The 24,237-nt window shown below is 44.6% G+C and overlaps 1 protein-coding gene and 1 long non-coding RNA gene across 7 annotated transcripts in view; one reads left to right on the top strand and one right to left on the bottom strand.

Annotated features, from left to right (window-relative positions):
- LOXHD1 (lipoxygenase homology PLAT domains 1) overlaps positions 1-24,237 on the top strand; it is a 281,541-nt gene that overhangs the window by 236,771 nt on the left and 20,533 nt on the right. For all 4 annotated transcript variants that reach the window (XM_045021840.1, XM_045021841.1, XM_045021842.1 and 1 more), the window contains 2 exons: positions 8,171-8,348; positions 14,462-14,647. In XM_045021840.1, the coding sequence (XP_044877775.1) occupies positions 8,171-8,348; positions 14,462-14,647 (364 nt within the window). The remainder of the gene's footprint in view (positions 1-8,170; positions 8,349-14,461; positions 14,648-24,237) is intronic.
- LOC123373077 lies at positions 942-23,660 on the bottom strand. 3 transcript variants are annotated; one of them, XR_006580553.1, is made up of 5 exons: positions 23,387-23,660; positions 20,982-21,138; positions 10,053-10,125; positions 4,026-4,194; positions 942-1,524 (listed from the first exon to the last, which is right to left on the bottom strand). It is a non-coding gene; the product is annotated as an uncharacterized LOC123373077 (long non-coding RNA). The 3 variants fall into 3 exon arrangements; XR_006580552.1 differs by lacking the exon at positions 942-1,524 and having other exon boundaries at positions 3,893-4,194; XR_006580551.1 differs by lacking the exons at positions 942-1,524; positions 4,026-4,194; positions 10,053-10,125 and adding an exon at positions 15,186-15,617.

Below are 24,237 nucleotides of genomic sequence, written 5' to 3'. Positions count from 1 at the left end.
ATGATCACTGGTCCCTAGGCAGCCACCCACTGGGGTGATTAATTCATCTTTACCCACATTAGCAAGGTCCAAAATAGAGTCATCTTATGTTGGCTGCATTTTGTGTTAGAAAATTATCAGCTATAATTTTAGAAACAGTAAGATGTTTTACTTCTGGCTGCATGAGACCTCCAACATATTTTCAAATTGAGGATGTGAAAACATAATTTTTATTTCCGCACACATTACAGAGAAGTGCTTAAGGAGTAATGCATACTGTTCTCTGGTTTGATTTGGTGGTCTGTAACAGATCCCCACCAGTATCCTCTCCTAGGATTGTTAGTTAGAGCATTGATTTTGCATTCAAGACCCAGTGGTTCTGTAGATATCAATAACTATAAAAAAGTTTAATTATCAGAGAGGTAGCCATGTTAGTCTGGATCTGTAAAAGCAGCAAAGAGTCCTGTGGCCCCTTATAGACTAACAGACGTATTGGAGCATGAGCTTTCGTGGGTGAATACCCACTTCGTCGGATGTTTGAATACCCACTTCGTCGGATGTATTCACCCATGAAAGCTCATGCTCCAATATGTCTGTTAGTCTATAAGGTGCCACAGGACTTTTTGCTGCTTTTCCAAAAAAGTTAATGGTATCTTTAATGTTCAGTGCCATCTCTTTCATCCACTCTATCCTTCCTAAACAGGTTGTAACAGTGTAATGATTTTAACATTCTAATAATGTGTCCCACAAGGTTTCAGTAATACCAGTGATGATATATTTCTTCTCAGTGACCATTTCCAATTCTAATTGTTTGTTGCCCAGACTCCTAGCATGGGTATGTAAGCAATTGAAATTTTCCTTCTCGTTACACTCTTTGTCACATTGATTCAATTTGTTCATTACAGGCTGAGTTTGTACAACATTCACGTCCTTACCCTCTTCCCCTTGGATTGTTAATTTAACAGTGGCTGCTCCAACTAAGAAGTCCCTTGCTGAATTCTCTGTCCACTCTTCTTAATATGGAGTCACCAATGATGATTGCTTGTCTTCTTAGGACAGTTGAAGAATCTCTCTTGGTAGCTGATTGCTTCAGACCATATCACAAGAACGTCCATTGAGTATGTCTCCTGTAGCATTCTGTTCCATTCTTCTAGAGATAAGTTTATTGATAGTTGGCTCACTGAGCTGACTCACTAGCTGCACTGAATGCCACCTGTTTCTCTTTACGCCCTCTTGGTTTTAAATTGCCTGTCTCCTTCTTTGGTTTATATTCTCTCCAATGGCAAACCTTCCCCATGTGGAATCTGTGGCAATAATTTCTGAATCTGGTTGTTCAAAAAGACTTTGTTTTCTCAGACACTACACAGTGTTGATACTTGTGCTTCCAAACTATGTATCTCGTCCTCCAGTATGGCCACAAGCTTGCATTTCATGCACCACAAATCTTTACTGTCTTCCAGCAGAAAGGAAAACATAGCACATCCAAAGCAAAACACAGCAGTTGTTCTCTCGTCATTCATGTCCATACCTGGCATAGAACCACACCTAAAACAGAAGGAACCACACTTTCTATTCCAGTTCCCTTCAAAACTCCCCTGGTTACTGCCCTTGTTCGCCTCCTTAAATGTTCACTTGGCAACTGACTTATATACTAAGACTTGTTGCTTAACTTTACCCCATCAGGGACTTCAAACACCAGATCTGATCAAAGAATTCCAGCCACATAGTCCTCATGGAGATGCAACAAATAGACCTCTGGGCTGACCTGTTCACCTGGTAACCCCCGGCCACACAGCCCTCACAGGGTATGTCTTACACAGGCATTAAAAAACCCGCTGCTGGCCCTGGCCAGCTGACTCGGGCTTAGGTGACCAGACAGCAAGTGTGAAAAATCAGGACAGAGGGTGGAGGGTAATAGCAGCCTATATAAGAAAAAGACCCCAAAATCGGGACTGTCCCTATAAAATGGGGACATCTGGTCACCCTATAGGGCTCATGGAGTTCGGGCTCCAGGGCTGAAAAATCACTGTGTAGACATTCGGACTGGGGCTGGAGCCTGAGCTGTGGGACCCTGCAAGGGTGCAGGGTTCCAGAATTCGGGCTCCCTCCCAAGCCCGAATGTCTACACAGCGATTTTTAGTTCCGCAGCCCGAGCCCTGTGAGCCCGAGTCAGCTGAGTCATGCCACAGGTATTTTATCCCTGTGTAGTCATACCCACGGAGACAGATAAACAATTAATGCACCAAATTCTTTTGAAAATGGGGTTTAGGGTCCTAAGCCATATGGGCACTTTTGAAAATGTTGCCCTCGTCTCCTTTTAGTACACAAATACAGGAGAGAGGAAAGAAGCTGAGAAAGCTGAACTTCTCTGTTAGCTATAGTGCAATTTTTGGAACATTCTTTATTGATTCTTTTTTCCTGAGGTAAAAGTACAACATGACATTCTTAACAAGTGAACCAGGACAGGAGTGATCCAAAAAATGGGAGGAGGGAGCCATTGTGTGCCCTGATTTGTATTCCGAATTGGAAAATGTATGTAGCTTGGTGTGACATAAAAACTGATCTGAACCATTTCTCTCAGCAATGCATATTAAAACCACATCATGAAATACATGTGGGGATATTGCTAAAATCTCAGACAGATGGTTCACAGTTAGTGCTAACTAGCATGGTGAAATGAGAAGCTAGATTAAGCTATCAACCCCATAATTAACCATTTGTTGCTCTATTTAGCCATAGGACATTCTCAGTTTTCTTGTTCTGTTGAAATAACAATAAACGTTCTTTTTAATTCTCTTTGGTCTTTTTGTAAACAGTTCGCTGATCATAATTTATGCTGCTTTTAGTTTACTAGAAATAGAAGTGTATAAACACCAATTAAAATGCATCAAAGATGTACATAGCTAAACCCCTCAATTTACCAGCAGAAAAGATATTTTTCTTCATAATTCTTTTTTTCTATTTGAGATACATTGCAACCCCATTCAGAATCTCAGTGGGGTAAATAACCTGATACTTAAGATCCAAACTGCATTAAAAATGCAAACAGTTGACTTAAAATATTTAAAAATGGATTTTAAATGATGACTTCAAATAGGAATCAAGTATCAGAGGGGTAGCCGTGTTAGTCTGGTTCTGTAGAAGCAGCAAAGAATCCTGTGGCACCTTATAGACTAACAGACGTTTTGCAGCATGAGCTTTCGTGGGTGAATACCCACTTCTTCAGATGCAAGAGTCTTGCATCTGAAGAAGTGGGTATTCACCCACGAAAGCTCATGCTGCAAAACGTCTGTTAGTCTATAAGGTGCCACAGGATTCTTTGCTGCTTCAAATAGGAATGGGATCAAGATCTTGATGCATAGCATGCTGAGCAGTAGCCATCATTGTTCATTGTTATTTATATATCCCTAGACATTAACAATGCATTTTACAAACTTAGTCCCCAGTTCTGCAAACAGATCCCTGTGTGCACACACAACAGTTTGCAGCACTGGGACCATACACTAAGGGGTTGAAAGCTCTGAAGAGCTTAGGGAAAAATTCAAAACTTGTCACTGATTTGGGGTGATACAGTTTTGGGTTGTCTACCTTGAGACACTTACGGCCTGATTTTTCAGAATGTTGGGCACTGACGGGAATTGTGGGTGCTCAGCACTTCAGGAGATCAGGCCCTGGGTGGCTGAAGCCAGGAGACCCAATATTCAAAGCACTCAAAAGTAGAGGCCACTTTTTACAACTCTCCTGCTGTTGTCGGGGTTCTGGGCCACATGGCAGCTCCACCTAGTGCCTCAATGGTTGTACGTATCCCCTACTGATGAGTCCCCTCCAAGGATCCTGCTAGCAAAGGTAAAGCATCCCAGTGGCTCTGGGAGGTAAGGTAGAGGGTTGGGAAGTAATGAGAGGAGATGAGGATTTGCTGAGTGGAAGAATGGGAAACTGTCAGGCCTTTAAAATCTGAATATTTTATTCATTGGGGGTTGTACAATCCATGCCCAGTCTGCTATGAAGCTGCCTTAATAAAGCACTCCTTGCATTGCACCCAATACCTGACAAACCATCCTGAATGCAACCATCTGAGCTGACATTGTTCGGTTAGAGTTTTCCTTTATATTATAAAACTTCCATGAGCGTTTGAGACAGTTCATTCAAAGCAGAGCCCGCAAATGTTCTCCCTTTGCAACGAATGGAGGTTATTCTCTTTCCTTTTTCAATGTCCTGATGGGAACAATCACAGAATCAGAACCTCGTTATGGATTCTTCAACACATGTGTGCTGGGCACTTTAAAGTATGAGCACAAAGGCAATTACCCCAGCATTGGTTTGTGTACATTGGGGAGTCTGCAGGCCCCCCCGGGGGAAGCTGTTCAGGCTGCACTCTTCTGGGAGATGTGGGTAGAAGTAAATTGAAATGACTGATGTACCAAACCTCTCCATTACAGTACTCAGAGCAAAATAAAATTGCAAAATTGCTTGGGTGCAGATTAAGGCTCCTGCCACTGATGGTATTCACTTAACTACACAGCAGACTACTGGGGCTGTATTTAAACACACTATTCCTGAAACACCTTTTTTTTTTTTTTAAAGTGAAGGATTGTCGGGTTGTGACTGCCCTATAGCACCCCCTGCTGGCCAATAGTGGAATTGCAGGCACTCCCTGCTTTATTTTCTCCTCTGAGGTGGGTCCTCTCAGCCTTCCCCACACAGGCTGAAGTTGGCAGCAGTTCTTTTGCTCCCCTCAGACTCTGCCTTCTGAGCTCCCTTTAAATCTCTCTGCTCTGGGATAGAGCGTTCCTCAAGGAATCCATTTTGAAGCACTTGGAGGAGAGGAAGGTGATCAGGAACAGTCAACATGGATTCACCAAGGTGAAGTCATGCCTGACCAACCTGATTGCCTTCTATCATGAGATAACTGGCTCTGTGAATATGGGGAAAGCAGTGGATGTGATATACCTTAACTTTAGTAAAGCTTTTGATGCGGTGTCCTACTGTATTCTTGCCAGCAAGTTAAAGAAGTATGGGCTGGATGAATGGATTATAAAGTGGATAGAAAGCTGGCTAGATTGTTGGGTTCAACAGATAGTGATCAATGGCTTGATGTCTGGGTGGCAACCGGTATCAAGCAGAGTGCCCCAGGGGTTGGTCCTGAGGCCGGTTTTGTTCAACATCTTTATTAATGAGCTGGATGATGGGATCGATTGCATCCTCAACAAGTTTGCAGATGACACTAAGCTGGGGGGAGAGGTAGATACGCTGGAGGGTATGGATAGGGTCCAGAGTGACCTAGACAAATTCGAGGATTGGGCCAAAAGAAATCAGATGAGGTTCAACAAGGACAAGTGGAGAGTCCTGCACTTAGGACAGAAGAATCCCATGCACCGCTACAGGCTGGGGACCGACTGGCTAAGTGGCAGTTCTGCAGAAAAGTACCTGGGTATTACAGTGGACAAGAAGCTGGATATGAGTCAGCAGTGTGCCCTTGTTGCCAAGAAGGCTAACAGCACATTGGGCTTCATTAAAAGGAGCATTGCCATCAGATCGAGGGAAGTGATTATTCCCCTCTATTTGGCACTGGTGAGGCCACATCTGGAGTATTGTGTCCAGTTTTGGTCCCCCTACTACAAAGGGGATGTGGACAAATTGGAGAGAGTCCAGCGGAGGGCAACAAAAATGATTAGGGGGCTGGGGCACATGATTTATGAGGAGAGGCTGAGGGAACTGAGATTGTTTAGTCTGCAGAAGAGAAGAGTGAGGGGAGATTTGATAGCAGCCTTCAACTGCCTGAAGGGGGGTTCCAAAGAGGATGGAGCTTGGCTGTTCCCAGTGGTACCAGATGAAAGAACAAGGAGTAATGGTCTCAAGCTGCAGTGGGGGAGGTCTAGGTTGGCTATTAGGAAACACTATTTCACTAGGAGGGTGGTGAAGCACTGGAATGGGTTACCATTCCATTCACTAGGGAGGTGGTGGAATCTCCTTCCTTAGATGTTTTTAAAGCCCAGTTTGACAAAGCACTGGCTGGGATGATTTAGTTTGGGATTGGTCCTGCTTTGAGCAGAGGGTTGGACTAGATGACCTCCTGAGGTCTCTTCCAACCCTAATCTTCTATGATTCTATTATTGTCTCTCAAGCTGCTTCCCCTCTCACAAGCTCAGCCCCTCTGGGTTACCTTTCCATATTCCCTGCTCTGGGTAGAGCCCAGGCTTCTAGGCTACTTCCCTGGAGTCCTTTCAGAGCCCTTTTATGGGGAGGGGAGGGGAGGGATAGGATAGCTCAGTGGTTTGAGCATTGGCCTGCTAAACCCAGGGTTGTGAATTCAATCCTTGAAGGGGCCATTTGGGGAACTGGGGTAAAAATCTGGGGTTTGGTCCTGCTTTGAGTAGGGGGGTGAACTAGATGGTCTCCCTTCCAACTCTGATTCTAGAGCCCAGCTTGGCTGCTTACTGCCAGCCTTGTGGCTCCTCCCACAAAATGACTTTCCTGAGTCCCAGGAGCTTCACGCTGGCTCCTGATCACAGTTAGGCAGCTAACTAGGGCATGGGGCCAGGGGCGGGGCTGACTGGCTAGCCCCAGGCCTCCTGAACATTAAAGGAGAAGGCCACCCTCTTCTAGAGATACTGAAGTTCCTGTCAAAACCCTAATAGGGTCGACTATCATTTATTAGTATATTGATATGTACAGACATTTAAATGTTCACATCAGAGCCTTAGGGAGCTGCGCTGAAAAATAGTTGCAACACAGTTCACTGCCCCACTGGCATTAACAAGCCAGCAGCCAATGCTCTCAACAAAAAGAACAGAGAACAAACCAAAAGAGCCCCACCTCAATGCTAGGATCCTAACCCTTCTGATCCAAATGCAACGAAAATAACATTGGGCTCAACCCATGGGCACCGAGGTACTTAAAGGTACTTATCCTCCTAACTGCCATTGAAATGAATGGAAGCTTCAAGAGGAGAAATTGAGGGAGCCCCCCCACATCAGACTAGCCCACAGGGTGGGTAGAGCATGCTCCTGTGAGGTGGGAGGCTCCTGTTCAAATCCATTCTCCCCCTCAGGCAGAGGGTCGCATTGAACTGCAGGTTCATCCCAGGTGAGTCTTCTAACCATTGTGCAAAAAATCATTAGGTGGGTGACACTACCACCTCCTTCTCTGCACATCTTGTGTGGAGGGAGGCAGGCGCCTAAATCATGCTCACAAGGAATGACTTTAGCAGCTATACTCTAGCGATCGGTGACTCCTTCCAGTATGGATTTAGGTGCCTATTTCCATGCTGGCTTTTGTGGATTGCAGTCTAAAGTGCTTACCTCTCCCCAGTCATTGTATAGGGGATCCTAGACACCTAACTCAGGCTTCAGGGATTGCAGCGTTGTGCTGTGATTTTTCTAGGTGCCCAAAAGTTAGGCACTGCAATGCTTTGCATCACAATGCCGGAGTCCCTTTGTGAATCCAAGCCTGGCTGCTCCTGCACCAGGTATTTTCCTGTAAGCTTTTGTCAGAATATGATGCGACTCACAATGGTGCCAGAATGCACGTGTGGGGCACAGGATCACGAGTCCTGGGAACAGGGTTTGGTTGCGTTTTACATTGAAGATAAATTATTGCATGAGTTTCTTTTTCAATTGACATTTGATTTTTTTTTTTTAAATCTCTCTAGTTTGGCAACACTGCCATATGCCGATCAGGCAGCACCATGCCAATCTCCTCTGACTCACAGCTCCGGGACCCATCCCCACATAGCCTCTTGCGGGGGCTCGTGCAGCCGCACAGCACTTCCTGATGTGCTGCATCACTTCTGTGTACTTTCTACTTCTGCCAATTAGTCATATAAACTGCTATTTGCCTTGCCCCCTCCAAAGTAAGCCATAGATTTTTGTTGGTGTGCTCTGGAATACCTCTCCAATTCTTCCATTGCCTTTCCATCATACGAAGGTCCAGCATTGTGGAGAGGATTAGCCACAAGGGGTTACTCAAGAACAGCACACAGTACTTCTCCCATCCCACTGGAACCATCATGATACCAGTAAACGTTGCTCAGAAAGAGCTGGTGACCTGAATACACGTGTGTTGGACTCTGTGCTGGTTTGTGGCCAGAATTATAGCAAATATTCTATCCACTCTCAACTGCACAGTGCTACTTCTAAGCCTTATCTCTGCCCTTATTTTAACCGTGGCTGAAATTCCTTTGTTTCCCCAGATCGTCATGAAGAACCTGTCGAATCAAGAAGTGACCACGTTTACATACAGCGAATGGCTGTCCAAGCTCAGAAATGCTAAGGGAGCTCTTGTGTGCGAGATGCCTGCAGTGATAAATGAAGAGCAGATGATGGAGAATACCACATACACTGTTCAGGTTAAAACCAGTGATATTGGAGGTAGGGTCATTTTGGCTATTTCTGGTTTTCTGGCACTAGGCTCAAATTTTAGCTACAGATACAATCTCATATTTCAGTGGAATTTATGCTATTTCTGAGGGCAGAATTTAGTCCTACAGTCCTGGAACCTTGAAATTCCTGGAGGGTAAGAGTGTCTTTATTACAGAAGCTCGACATTATTCAGTGGAGAACAGGAAATCTGCTACAGAGCAAATATAACCCCAACCCACTGCCCTGAGCCCCCTGCTGCACCCCTCCTGCACCCTGATCCCCTGCCCTGCCCCCCTGCTGTACCCCTCCTGCACCCCAACTCCCTGCCCTGACCCCCTGCTGCACCCCTCATCCCTCCTGCACCCCCTGGGGGCAGGGAGGGGATGGAGTTGGGGTGGGGATTTCGGGGAAGGGGTTGGAATGGGGGCAGGGAAGGGGTGGGAAGAGACGGGGCAGGGGTGGGGCTTCATGGAAGGGGTGGAGTGGGGGCGGGGCCAAGGGCGATTGTGGGGAGGTGTCAGTCATGCGGCCCTTGGGCCAATGTACTAGTCCTCATGTGACCCTCGTGGTCATTTGAGTTTGAGACCCCTGTGCTAGACATATTGCTACTGTCACTGGTCCTTTCTTGATCAGGTCCTGCTGTTGTGTACAGAAGAAGGTTGTTCTTGTGGTTAAGGCTCAGGGATCTGGGTTCAATTCCTTGGCCTGCTACAGGTTTCCTGTGTGATTTGGGTAATTCCCTTAACTGCGTGGTGCCGTGGTGTATTTCTCTGTGAAATGGGGCTGACAGTATTCACTCTCCTTTGTAACATGCTTTGAGACCCTTGGAGGGATGGTCTAGGTATACCTAGTTCTGCCTCAGTGCGGGGGGCTGGACTAGAGGACCTCTTGAGGTCCCTTCCAGCCCTACAATTCTCGGATTCTATGAAAGTGCACAGTATTTAAAGAGCATGAAAAGCCAGCCCAAGGGTAAGACCCAGACTGTGGAACTTTGGAAAAGTTCAGTTAATGACAGAAGAAAGTTGCAGAACTTCAAATATCTCAATAAAATGGCCTTGCAATGCCGTTTGCTGGGATCACTGCCTATTTCCACGGGACCCTCTCTCCAACTCCTCTGTGAATCTTACCCTCATTTTACACCAAATCAGTGCAAGATACACTTTACCACATACTCACGCTTTCTGACTGGCTTATCCCGTCTCTGGATCTTCCAACATTGCTCAGTCTTCAGCTCTCGTTTATGTCCCCCTTTTTAGCATTGAGTTTACACCATGTGAGGGATTTGTGCTTAGAATATAAAGATCGCCCCTGACAAGGGACATTGCACCATTTTGCTGCCTCACTGCACACTGCATGCCTTTAAAACATGTAGAGAGACAAGGTGGGCGAGGTATATCCTTTATGAAGAGGATCTCTGGGTATCTTGAAAAATGTGTCTCTGTCCAACAGAAGTTGGTTCAGTAAAAGATATTACCTCATCCACCTCGTCTCTCTAATATCCTGGGACCAACAGGGCTGCAAAACATTACAAACATGTTGTGGAGTACTAAAAACAAGAGAGAGTGTGAGGCTGTGTTTGTGTGCCTGACTTTCCATCCGGGGTCAACGGTATGATCATAGTGTGAACTTTTTCTGCAATTCAGCCCTGGCTTACAAAGGCAAGGGGCATAGAAATGAGAGCCGAATGGGAGGGGACAGCAGCAGCAGACTTACCTCCTCTTCATGTTGAATGAAGGGTGATGGGTATGAATGATGAAACATTTTCTTTCATTATGATCCACGGCAGCTGGTGGGAGAGAACAGATGACAATGAGGATGAGTTTGGATCAAATTATACACTTGGCTGCATGATGCTGTGCTTTAGCCAACATATCTGGGAAGGGTTCAAGTTGTGAACTAGTTTGCCTTATGTGTTTTGTGCGTATCACTTGTCTTCAGGTAAAGCCCTTCTCTCCAGGTGATAAATTGCTTGTTCGATATATTGAGCATGATGCATCTGCCACTGTCACACTGATTTAAACCAGTAGTAACTCCACTGAACTCCACTGGTGTAAAGAAAAGCAGAATCAGGCCCATTTATTTCTCATTATAGAGTTATTTTCTGCATCCATCTCCACAGCCTCTGGGTGCATTTGAGTAATTTGCACAATAACACAAACTCTGCTCCCTATATTAGGCAGTAGCACTTGCCAGCCACCTTAGTGCTCACCCTTTCCCAACACTTTAAAATACCCCAGTGTTACTCAGGCTCAAGAAAATGCTTGAGTAATAGATGGGCCTTCTACTGTGCTCTGAAGGTCAGCAAACTGGGACTGTGGTGGAGAAATGGGGATGATTCTAGCAGCCCTCCCGCAAGTGAGGGTCCTCTACTGCAAATGACCTGATTCCAGTCTTCCAGTCTTCAGATCTAGGGGCTGTCAGAAGTGCTTCAGATGTTAGCTGTCAGCATGAAGGTAGATAAGAAGAGAGAAGGTCTCTAAAGCAGCGAGGTCCCAGGTTATATTCCTTAAAACCAACACCATGAATTGCTCCCTAAAGCAGATAGGAAACCAATACAGTGCATGAATGCAGGAATAATAGATTTACAAAGGCCTGTTCTAAGATCCTTAGAATCCTGATACAGTAATACACTCTCTGGGTGCTAGCTCAGCCCAAGATAAGTGACCCTTTAAGAAGATGTGGGTGATTTTATGATGTCAGGGCCCTATCTTGAGACTTCCTTTTTTGAAAATCCTGGCATGTCTATTTTGGGTTAAATGTACCCTAAGTCCTGCTTTGGACACCTCGATAAGTGGCTTGGTTTTTGAAAGAGCTGGTCTCCCAGTAGATTGGATGGAAATTTGAGACAACTTCAGCTGGACTATCAGAGGTGCAGAGTATTCACAACTTCAGACGAAGTTTAGTGAGGGGTATATTTGAGTCCCCAGATATGAAGGTACTCAAAATTTAAAGACATTTTTGAACATTTGTCTTTAAGAGACTTGCCCAAGGTAATGGTGGGTCCGTCTGATTCAGTGGTGCAGTACTATGCAGTGAGTGTAGGCATTTTTTACTTTAGAACATTGGAAAGGGAGTTTACGGAAGGGAATCAGCAGCGAAGGAAGGAAAGAAACATGGTGAAAGCTATTCCTTTTTAGTGACTCAGGTTTAAACTATTTAATTCAAGGTATGACAGAGACATAGCTGGAAATAGAAGCCAGATCTCTTGATGCTCAAAACCATCCTCTCTCCTTAGTGATCTTGATTTAAGTCCTGTTTCTATATTTTATTTGTAGCCATCAAATATGTGGCACTGCAAAAATAAAGATCCTGAACTAATAATAATGTTGCACTATCTCCAAAACTCATTAATTAATACAGCTGGCCTAAGAGGCAGGTAAATATTAATATCCCTACTATTATATGATCCATTATTGTTGTTGTAAGCTCAGCTACAGTTTACAGTTCACCTAATATGAGGTGATGGGTGCAGTCCGTTTCTAAGTGTCTGATCCAAAGCCCAGCTCAGTTCAAGGGAAAACTCCCACTGACTTTAGTGGACTTTGGATCAGGCCCAATTCTGGTAAACCAGTACAGCTCCTCGAAGAGTAAAGAACCCACTCTGGCTTCTGCCACCAGGAACATGACAGCTACCTCATCACGCTTACATGACCTCTTTGTTTTGTTTGTCAATTACATGTCAAACTTGCTGCAGCTCCTAAGTGTGTGTGTCTGTTTCAAGGAACCCCAAAAAGTCAGCTAGGTGAAATATCCATTGATTCAGCAATTTCTGTTCTTTTCTTTCCCATCTCGTACTAATTGCTTGTGAGATTACTGTCACGGCATGCGGCCTTCATAAGCTGCTTCCTGCCAAGAAGGTTTTGCTAAAAGCCAGTCAGTTCTGTGCTTTTTTGAGACCTTGCATTAATTGGGAACCTGCCTCTTATAAGAAAGTAGACTATTCTGCTTTGTTCATCACCTCAGCAAGCTTTAGGGCCATGAAAGGTACTGCCGACTGAACTGCATGAATCCCTGGTGCTTTCCTTCCTTCCTTAAATTTTTCTCAGGGAACTGCTGAAAATTAGTCCCGATTTAACACAAGCAAAATGTCATGTGGGTGTGAGACATTTATTTGACTGTCCTCTGCATGCAAGTGAGTCACTTTTTTGCATTGGTTCTGTTTTTCTTTGTGTAAAGATGTATGTGGTTAATACAAATTTAGAAGAATGTGTTATAAAGTATTGTCCTGCAGTGAAACTTATTTTGTCACAAGCTTCCCAGGTCCCTCACATTTTCCCCTTGGCACTTGAGCAGAGCTGTACAGAAATCATTGTACAGCTGATGGGTTTGCAATATGCTTGTACAAGAATTGGCTTGAGGCCTCCAAAGTCTGAAAAATTGGGGCTTCTAGCAAAAGGTGGCTAAGGCTGAGTTTCTTTGTGAGCCAGGTTTGGGTTTAATCGTCCCTTTTTCAGTTGCCAGAATTAGAAGGCCTCTCAGGTTTGATGCAGCAATAAAAGTCCGGCCTCAGAAAAGCAAATTTGCTTCTGTGAACCAGAGCTTTGTTATGGAATTATAGAAGGTGCCAGGCAAAATGCTCATAATTTCACCCATGTCCATGTGAAATTCCATACTGGGTACCAGATTGGTACAGAGGCCTTCTTAGAAATGCTTCCTTTCTAGATTGTTAGGTGGTGGGATGGGATGTAGGAGAGACACATAATAGGTAAGATTTTCAAAAGCACTCAGTGTTGGCCTAATTCTCCCGCTGAAGGAAGTGAGAGAAGAATTAGACCAATGCTGAATGCTTCTGAAAATCTCACCCACTGTTTTTATGTTCGATAAGCACACATGTGCATAGACACCATGTGATACAGTAGAGGAGGAGGCGGCTAGAGGCAGATAGGAGGAAGGTAAGGACGGTGGTGCAGCTGGGGGAGAGATTGAGGGCACTGGAATGAGATGTGCGGAGGGCATTGCGCTGAAGAATGGGGAACGCAGATGAGCTAGAATTCTGGGAGACACATCAAGATAGCAGTGGTTTGACCGTGACTGTGGAACACTCCCTGTGCTGTTTGCTTAGCCCATGCTTGACAAAGGGAGGAAGGTAGCAGCAAGATGGGCGGTAGCCGGAGGGCCAGCCTGTAGAGCAGGACTAGCCTCTCTCCCTTGTGGGAGCACTTTGAGGATCAGTTTGGGGCCACTACTTGCCAGGAGAGGGAAATGGCAAAGTGGGAATGGGCCCTGGCAGGCCAAGAGAGGCCTGTGGCAGTGAGGGGGAAGGTGTCCATGCCAGCTCACAAGCCCAACACAGAGCATTCCGACAGGTACTAGCTCCTTGACCACTAGTTTTTCCACGTCTTTGGGCATCTTACTCTTTAAGCAAAGATGATACAAATCTCTTACTGTAGGCTTCCCTGCCCTGCCTTTAAGAGCATCTGTGCTGGGCCTCCTATGCAACTGTGTGTCCTCTGGCCTGTGGTGGTGCTTGAATGGCTCCCAATGCCCCTGTTATTACACCATGCTATTTGGGAGATCCCAGGCTACCCCGTGAATTAGAACTGCGCTGCTGAATGGCAGGCAGTGAACATTGACTGGCACAGCCGTGTTCTTACTGTATTACTCTGGCACAGTTGCCAGAAATGTTAGGATGGAGCACTGGACTGGGACTCGGAAGACTTATGTTCTGTTTCCAGTTCTGCCACTGGGCTGGTGGGTGACCTTGGGCAAGTCACTTCATTTCACTTTCCTGTGCCTCAGTTTCCCCATCCATAAAATAGGGATAATGACAGTGCTCTCCTTTGTAGAGTGCTTTGAGATCTGTGGATGAAATGTGCTATGTAAGAGGTGGGTATATTATCATAATTATTATGACAACTTGTGTATAAGGACTTTCCACTCACACTAAATTTGTGGGGACAAGTTAAAAGTATTCGCTTGTTACCTGCCTGCTGTGAAGCCTCTCTTTGCTGGTCCAGCAGAATCATGCAAGAATCAGCTCTAACCATCAGCTCTGCCCAAAGAGTGTTGCACATCAGAGCAAGAATCCCAGTCACTTTTAGCCTGCCGTCTCTGTACCCTTTTTGGTTGGCTTCAGAGACATTGTAGCAGTTACTGTGTTGTGTTTTGCCATCTCCTTCCAGGAGCTGGTACCGACGCCAACGTGTCCTTGATTATGTTTGGGGAAAACGGAGACAGCGGGACTCTTGCTCTGAAGGAGTCTAACAAGTCTAACAAATTTGAAAGGAACCAGATGGATGTTTTTAATTTTCCCGACATGCTGAGCCTGGGAGACCTGTGTAAGGTGCGCGTCTGGCACGACAACAAAGGTAACTAGACTGACGTGAGTGGCTTGGTGAAAGGTGGGATGGGTAATGGTCTCAAGCTAGGAGAGGCAGCCTGGTCTAGTGGATTTGGCATGGACTCAGGAGTTCTAATCCCAGCTTAGCCACTGACCCAGTGCGTGAACTGCAGCAAGTCACTTCACCTCTTTGGGCCACAGTTTCCCTTGCCATTCTTTGTCTGGTTAGTCAGGCTCTCCTCAGGGAAAGGACTCTTTCTTACTATAAATTGTACAGCACCTAGCACAATGGGGCCCCTCTCTCAGTGGGGGCTTATGAGTGCTACTGTCATACCAAGAATAACCTCTATAGCCACCTTTATATTCTTCAAAGTGCCAGAGATCCGGCCTCTGCCATCCTAGCAACATGACTCGGTTAATGGAAAACTTTAGTAACATGACACTACCACATTCCAGCAATTTAACTCCATCAGTCTGACACTCACAAGCAACAGAGTAATGTAGCTTGGTGTAATGCACTGAGCTTTAGAAGATAAAAATATTTACCAGAAGGATATGTGTCTATCTTTATTAAAATCACTATCTTATATGTAGAGTTTGCAGTGCTCTGCCTTTTACTGTTGAAACCTTAAATGAAATAGAGAGCACAGCGCTCTGTGCAGCTATATTCATTAGGGAACGTATGCAGATGTCAAGTAGCATGTTCCAAACGGTCCAAGAAGGTATTATCATGGTTCATTGTGGCTACGTCTTGTATCATGGCTAACAATTGAGTTTCTCATCTCAAAAGGAAGATCTTGCATTCACACTTGGTTTTCATTATAACAGTCCATGTAAATGAATCAAATGCAGAGTCCTCTTATTTTCTCTCTCCTTACGGACAATATATAGGAATGGGGAAGGTTGTGACCCACATGGAATTAATGTAAATAATCCTTTTGGATCGGAATCTCAAACTGAAGGGTTGTTTGCCGTTAGCCTCCAAATATAAACTTGTTCTGAAATGGCACAGTAAAAACATAGGAAATATGAATTTTCACTTAACTTGGCCTCCATTTCTGCTTGCACATATCAATGCAAGCATAACTTTGTATCCACAATTATTTGCACCAACAACATAGGTCACTTAGTTGTGTGGCTTCTGTGGCTTCAAATTAGGGATGTAGATAAGTAACAGTCTAAACCAGTTCTCATTGAAGTCAGTAGAAACACTCCTATTGACTTAATTGGACCAGAATGGATCAATACTCAAGATTTCAGACACAATAAATTGTAGACATACAATTTGCCCACAGTTATTTGTGTAGACAGTTTGCACCTGCAAATGTAGAAGCTCAAAATCTGGGCAGCATAACATGCCAGGTTCAACTTCCGTGGGCCTAATTCTGTGTTCACCCAAACTCTACTAAAGGCCAGTTCTCTATCTCAGATTGACCGAGCACTTAGACACTACAAAGGCACTACAAAGGCACATAATAGTGTTTTGGCTGTGCAGAAAGTGCAGGCTCCATGTGATTTTTTTGTGCTATGTTTGAGAGCAGAGGCTGATCAACATGGACTTGCAAATCTGGTTTCAAAGAGGTTAGCAATTAAAAATATTACAAAGAGAATTTTTTCCTTAACAGAACTTTTATCTCCCCTGATGATAAATCATGCTACCAAAATTATAACATATCCATCAGACGCAAAGCACATCTGAGAAAATAGCCAATGTTTATGTATATATTCATACACTGCAATCTCAAATTCTCCTTTCTTCTTATTCCCCCAATGTACGTTTAACACTGTATGTAATATGATTTTTGCCAGATTTAGGAGCTGTAGTTTTGGGCCCTATAAACTATCGACCCAGGTTTTGTTCAATATAAATTTACTTGCCCCCCCTCCCCCCGACCCCTTGTCAGAAAGAGAATTGTGCTTTGAATCAGAACACATGCCATCTTCATTGCTCTTGTATTAGTCATGTAAGGAACACATCCTATCACTAGCTTTTAATAATGAACCATGACAGTTTGTTGGCTGAGTGGAGCATTTATTGCCACTGGCAGCCGGGGCAATTGCTGGACATTTTATGCAAGTTCAGGTCTGTATTTTCCATTCAGTGGCCATGCCACTGGTTTGAAATTCCTGGCCTTGTGTTTTGTGGGGGTTATCAGATGCTTAGAGGCCTAGAGATTTTCAATAAAAATGCATTTATTTATACCATTATTATTGGTCATCTCTTTGGAAATCATGCTCATTTACTTTTTTTTATTATTGTCAGCGGTTGTTAAACATTCTCCTTTCACACTGCTAACAAACAGCTGGTCATTTTACTATCAATCCATCTCTCACTGGAGACTGCCAAGGAATTTGAACTACTCATGGTGTCCACTTTTAAAACTTCTTAATAATCACAGAATCGTAGGACTGGAAGGGACCTCAAGAGGTTTTCTAATCCAGTTCCCTGAACTCAAGACAGGACTAAGAATTATAGACCATCCCTGACAGGTGTTTGTCTAACCTGCTCTTAAAAGTCTCCAATGATGGAGATTCCACAACCTCCTAGGCAATTTATTCCAGTGCTTAACCACTCTGACAGTTGGGAATTTTTTCCTAATGTCCAACCTAAACCTCCCTTGCTGCAATTTAAGCCCATTACTTCTTGTCCTATCCTCAGAGGTTAAGGAGAACAATTTTTCGCCCTCCTCCTTGTAACAACCTTTTATGTACTTGAAAACTGTTATCATTTCCATCCGTCCATCCCCCTCCCCTCCACACCTTCCCCCACACAGTCTTCTCTTCTCCAGACTTTTCTAGACCTTTAATCATTTGTTGCTTTTCTCATTTGTCCACTTCTTTCCTGAAATGTGGCACCCAGAACAGGACACAATATTCTAGTTGAGGCCTAATCAGCGTGGAGTAGAGCGGAAGAATTACTTCTCATGGTCTTGCTTACAACACTTCTGCTGCAGAATTATGTTTGCTTTTTTGCAACAGTGTTATACTGTTGACTCATATTTAGCTTGTGATCCACTATGACCCCCAAATCCCTGTCTGCAGTACTCTTTTTTAGGCAGTCATTTCCCATTTTGTATGTGTGCAACTGATATCCTTCCTAAGTGGAGTACTTTGCATTTGTCCTTATTGAATTTTATCCTATTTACTTCCAACCATTTCTCCAATTAGCCCAGATCATTTTGAATTTTAATCCTATCCTCCAAAGCACTTGCAACCCTTCTCAGCTTGGTATCGTCTGCAAACTTTATAAGCATACTCTTTATGCCATTATCTAAATAATTGATTAAGCTATTGACCAGAACCAGACCCAGAACTGATCCCTGTAGGATCTCACTGGATATGCCTTTCCAGTTTAACTTTGAACCACTGATAACTACTCTCTAGGAATGGTTTTCCAGCCAGTTATGCACCCACCTTATCGTAGTTCCATCTAGTTGTATTTCGCTAGTTTGTTTACGAGAAGGTCATTCGAGACAGTATCAGAAGCCTTACTAAAGCCAAGATATATCACATCTACTGCTTTCCCCAATCCACAAGGCTTGTTACCCTGTCAAAGAAAGCCAGTAGGTTGGTTTGACATGATTTGTTCTTGACAAATCCATGCTGACTGTTACTTATCACCTTCTCATGACGTTTCCCAAAAACGTGACCAATGCTGAAATATGTACAGCCGCTACTTGGGTGTCTGTACATACTACGCAATAACTGACGACTCTGCTTCTGATACTGTGTTCGACTCGGCTGTACTTATTTCCATACTGGACTCAACTTTGAGCCCTCCCCACACCGTCTAAGAGAGAATTGCTCAATAGTCACCTAGAGTGGAGCAGCTCTATGGACACTACTTGAAGAAGAAGAAATGGTTACTCAGTCTGTGCAGTTCTTCGAGATGTGTCCCCTTACAGGTGCTCCACTATCCACCCTCCTTCCCCTCTGCTTCAGAGAGTTCTCTGCTATGGAGCTTCATGGCTGAGACGGAACTGAGGGCAGTTCGCCCACGCAGTGCTATAAAACAACAGCATGGGGCACCAGGCGGACTAGCATGCGTGGGCCAAACAGATCACCACTACTATGAGATATCTCCGATCAAAGGTGCCGGGGGCACTAGCCCACCTAGAGTGGAGCATTCGTAGGGAGACACATCTCAAAGAACCACAATGACTGCACAGAGTAAGCAAGCATTTCTTCCAAATCCATTCCTGGTTTGGGAGTTAGTCACCAATGTGGAAGTATCAGGTTTGAATGTTTTCCACTCTCTGAGGTTCCTGCATTTAAGTATCTAAAAACTCTGAGTAGTGACATTATTTCCCTATAAAAGCACAGTGACTCTTTTCTTATCTTTCTTTCCACCCATCTTGTTAGAAGAAGTTCTGTACAGTCTTTCTAGAGTCATCAGTTTCCAACACTTGATCATCTCCATCACCTTGATCCAAAGAGATTCAAAGAACTTAATTACTGAGAAACCACATTTCTCTCTATTGTCATAGAAGTAGCAGAGAGAAGAGAGTCACCATGTAATTCAGTCCATTCCTCTGCCAGAACAGGAGTGTCCCCTACATAGTATGTATTAGTGTGTTTTCTGATCTTGTTTTAAATATCCCAAGTGCTTCCACCACTCTTCCATAGGACAATGGATCTCATCCACCATTCTTGAGATAGACACAACTGGAGAATACCTTCTTTCTGACCATAGTGGATAGCCTTTAAAGGAACTTATCAGCTAAGGTCATACTACTGTAGGGCTTAAGTTGCCTAGAACTTGCACTCACTATATATCTCAATTCTGAAGGATCCATCACTGTAGTATGTAGACACCAACCCAATTCCAGTCCTTTCAGACAATAATAAAACAACACATTATGAAAAGAATATGAGGGATTCTCTATGTCCTTACTAAAGATTTGTTTACGTTTCAAACTCTGAAAGTCTTTTTTGAAACCCTTTAGTCAACGCTTGATGGTTATCCACGTATTCTATGCAGCCAGTGCCCAGTTTTGTTTCCTGCTTTTTTAAAATCAGCCTGCTTAAATGTATCTTGAGATTCATCACATGGAAGTGGGTGAACGCACTGAGCTCCTGTTTCAATAAGAGTTGTTGCTGTTCATCCTCTTTATTCATAGTTGGGGGGAAAGGCCCCTTCCTTGTATCTGTCTATCACAAACATGTGCTGTGGGCTTTAGAGACCAAATAGAAGACAATCACCCTTCCCCAAAGAGCTTACAGTCTGGATTTTAGACAGGATACAAAAAATTATTTAAGCAAACAAAATTGGGGTAGGTAGGACAAGGGTCACATAATAATGTTACATAGTTACTCATGTCTATCTAATGTAGCTCATTACTGTAGTATCAGATTCTCTCCCCCTCTCTGCCCCATAAGATTAAAATAACTCACTAGCCCATACAGCAGTTGTAAAGTTATCTGTTCTTTAAAAGCATATCTGTACTATGAGCCTCATCTCTTATGCTTGCCTACAAATTACTCTTCACCCATGCTAAGTGCTCTTACATAAAGTGTGCCTCAGTAAAACATGAAATATGCTTCAATCACAAGAACATCTTTAGCATCCTCAAAACACTGTTAAATATTCACCCTGAGTAGTAAAGTGTTTTTGCACAGGAGTCTTTTAGAGGTAAGATTTTCTATCTCAGAGCCTTCATGGAGTTTATTGTTAGGTTTCACCTGAGTCAAATTCAGTGATGCTCAAGTTGTATAGGCAATGGAGAATAAAAATACATCTGTTCCTAAAAGCAGTGTAAGATAAGCTCACCATTTGTCAAAAGCTGTTAAGAGACATTTGGTTATCTCTCTACTCAGTGAGAAACGGTGTGGTATGAGATGCTGTATTAATTTAGATGGAATAAATGGGCCCAAAGAGTCAAAGGTGTTAACATGACCCAAGTCACTGTCCTACATGAAACAGTTTTAAACAAGGTTTTCGGTTTGGTACACAGAAACCGCAGCCTCAGTGCCATTGTAACCCACACCTGCTTGGGGTGGCGCTCTGTCCTCCTCTAGTGGCAACTAAGCCAACTAGAGATTGATGAGTCTGCTACAGCCTTGGCTAAGGCCTGGTCTACACTCAGGGCGGGGGTCGAACTAGGGTACGCAAGTTCAGCTACGGGAATAGCGTAGCTGAACTCGAAGTACCCTAGTTCGAACTACTTACCTGTCCAGACTCCACGGGATCGAAGTCCGCGGCTCCAAGGTCGACTCCGCCACCGCCGTTTGCAGTGGTGGAGTTCCGGAGTCGACCGGAGCGCGCGGGGAGTTCGAACTATCGCATCTAGATTAGACGCGATAGTTCGAACTCCGAGAAGTCGAACTCAACGCGTCGACCCGCGCGGTAAGTGTAGACCTACCCTTAGAGACACATCTCCTGCAGTCGAGGCTTGTATGTTAAGCTCCAGAGATCCCACCGACTGATGACAACCAGGGTCTGTTGGCGTTACAAGTGGGGGCTTGTCCGGCATATCAACTGGGAAGTCTCTGAAGCGCACCATTAAAAATCGTGTTAACCTTTTATTAATGATACAGAAAAGAAGGGAAAACAGTTAAAGCATTTGAAATGTCATATATTGAGTGAGGCTTAACAGCATCCCTTGTTCCCTTTCCCTTTAACGGTAGAGAGTCTTTAGAAGGGAAATATCCTGTCTGGCAGTCTCTTAGAGGGTACTAACGAGGGTAGTAACTGTTCTTTGGGAAAATAAGTCAGTTGAGATGGGCAGGAGCTGTGGTTGCTGTTAAAGTCTGATCCTGTTTCCTAGAAGCCAGCAAGACAAACACACAAATGAGGGAAGAGAAAAGAACAGCAAAGACAGACAATGCTGTTTGTCTCTGGTGTTGACTCTCGCTTGTAACCTCACTGCTGGAGAAACACAAGCACAGCATAGAGTTGTGTCAGCCACTCTGAGACCTGGCAAACTTGTACCAGCAGCCGGCTGTTTAGGGCACTGCATTTAGCTGCCTCTTTCCGGTCACCGGCTTACCGCAGCGGTGCTTCAAGCTATACAGTCCTGGCCAGCAAAGCCAGACAATTATTATACAGAAAGGAGAAGGTGAGGGATAGGAACAGGGGCAGCTTCAGGCACCAGCGCAGCAAGCGTGTGCCTGGGGTGGCAAGCCGAGGGGGCGGCCTGCTGGTCGTCATGAGGGCGGCAGTCAGGGAGCCTTCGGCGGTGTTTCTGCGGGAGGTCCGCCGGTCCCACAGCTTCGGCGGCAATTCAGCGGACTGGCGGACCTCCCGCAGAACCGCCGTCTAATCCGCGTGACCAATGGACCTCCCGCAGAAACGCCGCCGAATCTGTGTGACCAATGGACCTCCTGCAGAAATGCCGCCGAAGACTCCCTGACTGCCGTGCTTGGGGAGGCAAAAAAATTTGAGCCACCCCTGGATAGGAAAGAGAATAAATAACATGAAAAAAGAAAAGAACACATGGGGGGGCCTCCCCAGAGTTTCTTTTTTGAGGACCCCAAAAGGGAACGATGGGTGGAATAGGCTATACCCTCTTATTTTGTCCACCAGTTAAGCCTAAATTCTGAGGTACCAATTTTGGTTTACTGCTTTCCATGTCCACACTTTTCTTGTTTACCAGGTATGAGCTTAACACAGTCCTTGAGTTATATCACTAGGCCTTTTTGTTTGGACTCATTGAGCCTCTGTCTTGCTTTGTCAGCCTTTCTCCTCAACGTAGGTTATTATAACTTATTGTGACTTTTATGATCTTGCCACTCAATTTTTACAGTTGATCTTACAAATAGGGTAAGTTTGTGGGCCCAGTTACCACAACAGAACTAACAGGAGCCCAAATGAGGTGAAATATGCAAGGCTGTTCTATTCCTAGCTCTGGCACTAGCCTGCTGGGTGATATTAGGCATATCTTTCACCTCCCCATGCCTCAGTTTCCCCACCCGTAAACTGGGGATCGTAGAATCATAGCAATGTAGGGCTAGAAGGGACCTTGATGTCACCAGGTTCAGCACCCTCGTTGTGGTAGGACCAAATAAACCTAGACTATCCTTGAGAGGGGTTTGTCGAACTTGTTTAGAAAAACCTCCAATGATGGGGATTTCACAACCTCCCGTGGAAGCCTGTTCCAGAGATTAACTACCCTGATAGTTAGAAAAATTTCCCTATCTAACAGAAATCACCCCTGCTGCAGATTAAGCCCATTACTTCTTATCCTACCTTCCATGGACATGGAGAACAATTGATCACCATCTCCTTTATAACAGCCCTTAACATATTTGAAGACTGTTATCAGGTTCCCCCCTCAGTCTTCTTTTTCTCAAGACTAAACATATCCAGGTTTTTTAGCCTTTCCTCTAAACCATTTATCATTTTTGTTGCTCTCCTCTGAACTTTCTACAGTTCGTCCATATCTTTCCTAGTGTGACATCCAGAATTGGACACAGTACTCCAGTTGAGGCCTCATCAGTGCCAAATCAAGTGGGACAATTACCTCCCATGACACTTTTATTAATCTACTGCAGAATAAATTAATTCAAATTCTGCACTTTCTTGTTGGAGTCTGTTTTTGAAGTTTTTTGTTGGAGTATTGCAACGTTGAGGTCTGCAATCGAGTGTCCAGGGAGGTTGAAGTGTTCTCTGACTGGTTTTTTAATGTTATTCTTGACGTCTGATTTGTGTCCACATTCCAATCTATCTTGCCACCTAGGCAAGCTGGACTTAGTGATAAATGGTCACTTACACCAAAGATCACAAAATATTCAGGTTGTTGCCAGTTCCAACCGACCAGACACTTACCTCAGGTCAATTTGTACTTCAGCTCTCACACCAAAGACAACACTTGTAGCCAATCCTATCGTAAAAACTAACTAACTAAGAATTGATGAACCAGGAAAAAGGAATGAGAGTTATTTACAGATTAAAGCAGGCAACATATATACACAATCGAGTTACAGTTTATGGTCCCAAAAGGTGACAGAGTTATAGTAATCTGTCCACACTGAATCCCTTTTAGGGGTAGCCCAGGTTGAGCCTGGGGTTCTCTGCTTCTGTTTCCTAGCTCCAGCCCTGTGAGAATCCAAACAGCAAAGAGCTGTAGAATTTTCATGTGAGTGGTCTTTGTTCCCGTCTTCCAGAATTCCAGCTGATGGAACGGTAGTATCCCGTGACAGGGCCATTTGCTCAGTCTTTGTAATGTGATGCTTCACAATGGCCCACTTAGGTTTGATGGTCTTTCTTGATGAGTGGGGGAACCCTCCTCCTGCTTGGGTTCACAAGTTCACAGCAGGCATTTTTACAGTTATATAGCAAAGCGTACATATCACCTTAAAGCATGGGATACAGACATTACAAGTACGATGAACACATGCAGCAACTTACAAGCCTTTATGGAGACTAAACATCTTTACAAGTCTCTTGAACCAGGGGCGGCTCTAGCTTTTTTGCCGCCCCAAGCACGGCAGTCAGGCTGCCTTTGGCGGCGCGCCTGCGGGAGGTCCCTGGTCCCGTGGATTCGGCGGATCCGCTGCCGAATTGCCGCCAAATCCGCGGGACCGGTGGACCTCCTGCAGGCAAGCCACCGAAGGCAACCTGACTGCCACCCTCACAGGGACCGGCAGGGTGCCCCCCCCGGCTTGCCGCCCCAGGCA

The sequence above is a fragment of the Mauremys mutica genome, chromosome 6, assembly GCF_020497125.1.
Source record: "Mauremys mutica isolate MM-2020 ecotype Southern chromosome 6, ASM2049712v1, whole genome shotgun sequence".
Classification (NCBI taxonomy): Eukaryota; Metazoa; Chordata; order Testudines; family Geoemydidae; genus Mauremys; species Mauremys mutica.
Note: the sequence above shows the minus strand (reverse complement) of the source record. Positions and strands in the feature narration are given on the sequence as shown.